The sequence below is a fragment of the Pteropus alecto genome, unplaced genomic scaffold (genome assembly GCF_000325575.1).
Source record: "Pteropus alecto unplaced genomic scaffold, ASM32557v1 scaffold39, whole genome shotgun sequence".
Classification (NCBI taxonomy): domain Eukaryota; kingdom Metazoa; phylum Chordata; class Mammalia; order Chiroptera; family Pteropodidae; genus Pteropus; species Pteropus alecto.
This window is the reverse complement of record NW_006443568.1, coordinates 8,941,267-8,946,810: the sequence shown is the minus strand read 5'-3', so window position 1 is coordinate 8,946,810 and position 5,544 is coordinate 8,941,267. Positions and strand designations below refer to the sequence as shown.

General features: G+C 52.0%; 1 protein-coding gene across 1 annotated transcript in view; it reads left to right on the top strand.

Moving 5' to 3' along the window:
- The window catches only part of ZDHHC18 (zinc finger DHHC-type containing 18), a 28,060-nt gene that overhangs the window by 4,979 nt on the left and 17,537 nt on the right, over positions 1-5,544 (top strand). The window contains exons 2-3 of the mRNA XM_015598803.1: positions 4-131; positions 4,343-4,503. Coding sequence (XP_015454289.1) covers positions 4-131; positions 4,343-4,503 — 289 coding nt within the window. The remainder of the gene's footprint in view (positions 1-3; positions 132-4,342; positions 4,504-5,544) is intronic.

Here is a 5,544-nt window from a genome sequence, read left to right as displayed (position 1 = left end):
CAGTGGGAGGTGTTCCCGGGCCGCAACCGCTTCTACTGCGGCGGCCGCCTCATGCTGGCCGGCCACGGCGGCGTCTTCGCGCTCACGCTGCTGCTCATCCTCACCACCACCATCCTCTTCTTCGTCTTCGAGTGAGTTCGGCGGCGCCCCCGACCCCGCCCCCTCAGGCAACCCGTCCTCTCTGGTCCCCTCTCTTTGCCGTGCACCCCACCTTCCCCAGCTCTCGATGGGAACTCCAGCACCGCTGGTCCCCGCTGGGCATCCATCCTCTCCGAGCACCCGACACTCCACCCTTCCCAACACCTGCCAGGCACCCGCCGCTCCCTGCTCCTCCGGGGCCTGCATCCTCCCTGAGCCTCTCCGTCTCCTTGCACACTTCTTATCCGTCCTCCTTGGTCTCCGCCGCGCCTCCCAGACTCCTCGTCCTCCTTGCCCGTTTGGATACCCCGTCCCTGCTGGTCCCCGCCGCCCTCCCAGCCATCCCATCCTCTGTGGCTCCGCCCTAGCACCTTCATCTTTCCCTGACATCCTGCCTTTGCCAGCCTCTGCCAAGAACACTGTCCTCCCAAGTCCCTTGACCCCCATCCTCTCTTCCTTCTCAGAATCTGCACCCTCCGCAGTCCTCCCTGGCTCCTTGGACAGATCCCCTCAGCCTCGCGCATCCCCAGGAACGGCTCCAGCTCTCCCCACCCCAGGCTCTTTCTGACCCTTTGAGGCATCTTTTTTTTCTCTTCCTTCCAGACAACTTCTGAATCTTCCGTGTTCTTTGGCTATATACTCCCCACCACAAATTTCGTAGCCCTCTTCCCCTTCCCTCCCAGGTCCCTCTAGGGTCCCCTAAGTCACGTCTCTACTCTCAGACCCTCCCTCCTTGCTTCCCCATCAGTCATTCTCACCCTGGGTCCTCAGGAAATCTTTTCTTAAACATCTTTGGGTTCCTCAGGCCTCCTTTTCCCTCTCCAGCACTTTCCTTAGTTTCTCAATAGCTTCCTGTCCTTCCTCAGTCTCCTCCTGTCTCCCCAGACATCTCCCAAGCACCTCTCCTCCACCTCCTGACCTGGCTTTCTTTCTCCTCCACATTCTGGCTTCCCTCTGGCCTGTTCCACAGCAGGAACAGCTACTGCGCCTCTTTATTTTTTCAGGAGAATCCAGAGTACTTTCATGTGACAGGTCACATTTGCCCCATGGATTTGACCTCTTCATATCCCCAGTGACCCAGGATTGGCCCACATGGTACTTCCCTTTGATGGATGAAGAGAGGATCCTGTCACTTTACCAGGGTCACACATTTGTGTCGAAAGTTTTCCACCCTACCCTTGGTCTCTAGCATGAGCCACCTGCTACGTGATTCCTTGCACACACACAACCACAGGTGCACACACGTGCACACTCACCCCATGCTACACGAGCCCCCTGCCCCTTCCTAGTTCTTTCCATCCTTTGTGGTCTCACTTCACCATACACTGTGGTTAAGAATGCCATTTCTGGAGCCAAGAGACCTGGTTCAAATACCAGCTCTACGACACTAATTGTGTGACTTCAGGGAAGTCATTTCACCTCTCAGAGCCCCGGTTTCTAATCTGTAAAATGGGATTTATAATAGTACCCACCCCCTAAGGTTGTCACGAGGGTGGCATAAAGTCACACACATAAGCTTTTAGCCCATAACAAGCACTTAATGCTGGCTGCTATTACTGTTGTCTTCGCCAAAACACCCTTCCCCAGGGCCTGTGGCCATGATGAGGCTGCCACAAAGACACTAACCCCAGGTACCCTTTTCAGCTGCCAGATCATGTATCTGCAACCTCGGGTTTCCCCATGAAGCAAGGTGAGAACTTTATACAAATTAACTTCTCCCTTTCACCTTTCCTTTCTGAGTCAGGTTGGATACAAAGTTCAAGGGTAATTTAACAAGCAGAAGCTCTGGGGAGCAAGCCCCCCCTCACACCTCCCACCATCACCCCTGGACTGAGTATCAGATCCACCTTGCTGGGCCGGCCCACATGGGTGTTTTGAAAGTGCCTTTTCCAGTATCCCGCCCAGTTCTCCCACCAGGGCTATAGCAAGGGCAGGAGGAAGTGGTGCTTGCTGTGGGTTGGCCTGGTGACCTGCAGTGTGGGATTTGTTCAGTTCAGAAGCAGGATCTTCTCTGGGCTGACTGGGTATTTTCATCGGTGACAGACTTGTCCCCAGAAGGAGAAGAAGTGAGGACTTCTGGGTTCATGGAGTGCTTGTGAATCATCTTGCCTTTATGTCTGTTCCTCCTCATTTAGGGTGGTGAGGTTGGCTGGGCTGGGGTGGGGGAAGGGTGGATTTGGGCAGAGAGCTCACCTCCGTTTGGATTAGGGTGAGGGCTCAATAGGGAGCTGGCATGATGGGAATGCCGTTGGTGAAATCATGGAGAGTGATGTCCACCCATTGCTCTGGGGAAAGTGAAAGGTGGCTGTCAAGGTCCTTCTTGCTGAGAATGGTTTTGCTCCATTGTTTGGTTCATTGGATTATTACATAGGCCTCCCAGCAGGGCTCCCGGCTCCTGCCCTGCTTCCCAGCATCCAGAGTGCTCCTTTCATTGTAAAGCAGACCTGAGTCCTCCTTGGCTGTCTTGATTAGGGCCAGAGACCTGATAACGGGCTTCCTCCCTGTTCCTATCTCCTCCCACTACCCCTGTGCATTGCCCCCCAGGCATGTCGGCCTCCTCGCACACTCCTACCCCAGGACCTTGTACTTTTAGAACACCCTTCTTTTAGGTAGCTTCACACTCCCTCACTTGCTTCCGTCCTTACCTGACCATCCCTATAATAGCAAACCAGTCCCTGTCCCACATCCCCCCTCTGCCTTGACTTATTGTTGTCATCGGGCATACCATATGTAGACTTTTTGTTAGTTTCTTGTCTTTCTCTATAGAGTAGGACTTTATTCTCTTCACTGTCCTATCCTCAGTGCCTAGAACAGGGTATTTAGCAGGTGCTCAATATAGTAAATATTTATTTAGCAGGTGCTCAATAAATATTTAGCAGGTGCTCAATATAGTAAATATTTGTTGAATGGGCAGAACATTTACTGGGAGCTTAGAGACCCTTGTCCTGTCCTTGGATCTGGCTGTGGGCCTCTGGGTCCCCCTTTGTAAAATCAGGGGGCTAGGACCTGGTGTTTCCGAGGGCTCTACAAGTCTCAGACTTCAGGTCTTCTCCATCCCCCAAGAAGTCTGAATGGACATGAACTAGTTGAGTTGTCATGGGAGTGACATGGAGGGCCTGGCTCTATTTGAGGTTCCAAACTGGGGAGCACTGAGATGTTTGGAGCAGAATGTTGCCCACTTGGAGCCTTGGCATTAGCATTCTCTGCTCCTCAAGCGATGGGCTTCTCTGGCAGCCAGAGCCTCCGATGATGGAGGCTCCAGAAACAGCACGTAGGTGCCCATGGGTTCGCTTCCTGCTACTACGTCAGCTCCTGGAACCTTGGCTGATCTGGGCCTCTCAGTGGCCAGCCATCTCTCAAACGCTCCTCGCCCCATCAGGTGCCAGTCTGGCTCTGGGAGGGACGGCAGCACAGGACAATGGTTGATGATATGGGTGGGTCTCAAAGGTAGACCTGTGTGCAGGGTATTCTCTAAGTTAGCTAGGGGCAGGGGCCTGACCACACTGACTTTGGACACCAGCCCTTGGGTAATAATGGCAGTGGCTGGACCATAATCTTTCCCAACCCCCTTCACCTGGCTGATCCTACGCATTATTTAGGTTTTAGCTTAGACATCTCCTTCAGCCAGCCTTTCCTGACTGCTCTGCTGCTGTCCCCTTCCCTGTTATAGCACACAAGACCCTGTGTGGCAGTTCTCCGTTTACATGTCTGTTCTCCCCACTAGACCGTAACCTTGCTGAAGGAACAGGAGACTCTTATTCACTGTCAGTATTCCTCTTTCTTACTGAGGGTATTGCTTGGCATGTAGAAGACCTCAGTAAATATTTGTGGAGTGAGTGACCGACTGAATGAACGAGTGTACATTGTCACAGATTGTTCATCTCAAGAGACATCCCAGTTCATTGGTAGTGGCTGCCTGAAGCTCTGCATTTCGAAGGATTCTGAGGTTGTAGTTAAGTGCAGGGGTCAAGAGTGCTGGGATCTATTGATCACATCTGCCATGGCTCGGAGAAATTCCAAGGATCAGTTAGTAATGTCTTGTCTAGGCACTAATGGGTGAGTGGCTGCTGCTTCCGGGAGAGGCTCTATTCAAGCATGTGGTGATATTTGCTAGGATGACAACACCTGCCCAGTGCTGTCGCCCTGTGTCCCAGTGAGCCCTTGGGGTATCTTCTCATCTCTCTTTCTCTCTCTCTTTTTCTAGCTGTCCCTTCCTGGCTCGCCAGCTGACCCTCGCCATCCCCATCATCGCCGCCATCCTCTTCTTCTTCGTCATGAGCTGCCTGCTGCAGACAAGTTTCACTGACCCTGGAATCCTGCCCCGGGCCACTGTCTGTGAGGCAGCCGCCCTGGAGAAACAAATCGGTGAGCCTCCCACTCCAGCTGTGTCTCCCAGCTCCACATTGCTTGATTTAAGAGGGGACCTGGTTTTCTCTTCTTACACTGTGCTAGGAACTGGAGGTACAGTAGTGAGCAAGGCAGGCTGGAGCTGACACTAGAGCAGAGGAGACAGATGATAAACAAGTGAGCAAATAAACAAATGCTGGTGAAGGCTGTGATGGCAGCCGGTATAGTACAGAGTGCTTTCTGGGCACCAGGCAGTGTTTTCACCTCTTTACATGCATGATCTTATTTAATCCCCCTATAATCCTATGCGGTAGGTACTGTTGTTATTCTTTTACTTACTGATTAATTAAATTGAGTCTCAGAGATTAAACGAATGGTCCAAGATAACATAGTAAGTGGAAGAGCTGAGGTGAGACCCCAGACAGTCTGATCAGAGCCCCTGCTCTTAAACATTCATATACACTTATTCACATACACTCATCAAACATTTACTGAGTTCCTACTACATGCCAAGCACTTTTCTAGATGCTGGCGATATAGCAGTAAACAAATCTGACAATATCACTGCACTCTTGGAGCTGACATTCCAGCGGGAAGAGTAAGACAGTAAACAGGCAATGAAAGATCGAGGATGTCAGACAGAGAAGGAAAGCAGGAAGGTACGATGAGAGCTGGGTGGGCAGGTGTATAGTTTTTAAATAGGGTGATCAAGAAAAGCTTCTTAAGGCGACATCTGAGCAAAGAAGCAAAGACCTGCAGAAATGAGGAGTTGAACCGTGTGGGGTTCTGGGGGAAAAGTACAGTAGGTGGTCAGGGGAGGCCTCTAGGAGGAGGTAACTCTTGAAATGCGCCATGAATGGTACCATGGAGCCAATAATATGTGGTCTGGAAGCAATAGAAGCCAAAGCTTAGAGTAGTGAACAATCTGGTGTGTTTGAGGAATGGCAAGAAAGGCCAGTGTGGCCAGAAAGGACCTGTGCTCCCAGGCACTTGAGGTGGCCCTCGATTCCTGAAAGTGTTTGTCTGGGCACGGCTGGGCATGGGGCGGGGCAGGGCCTT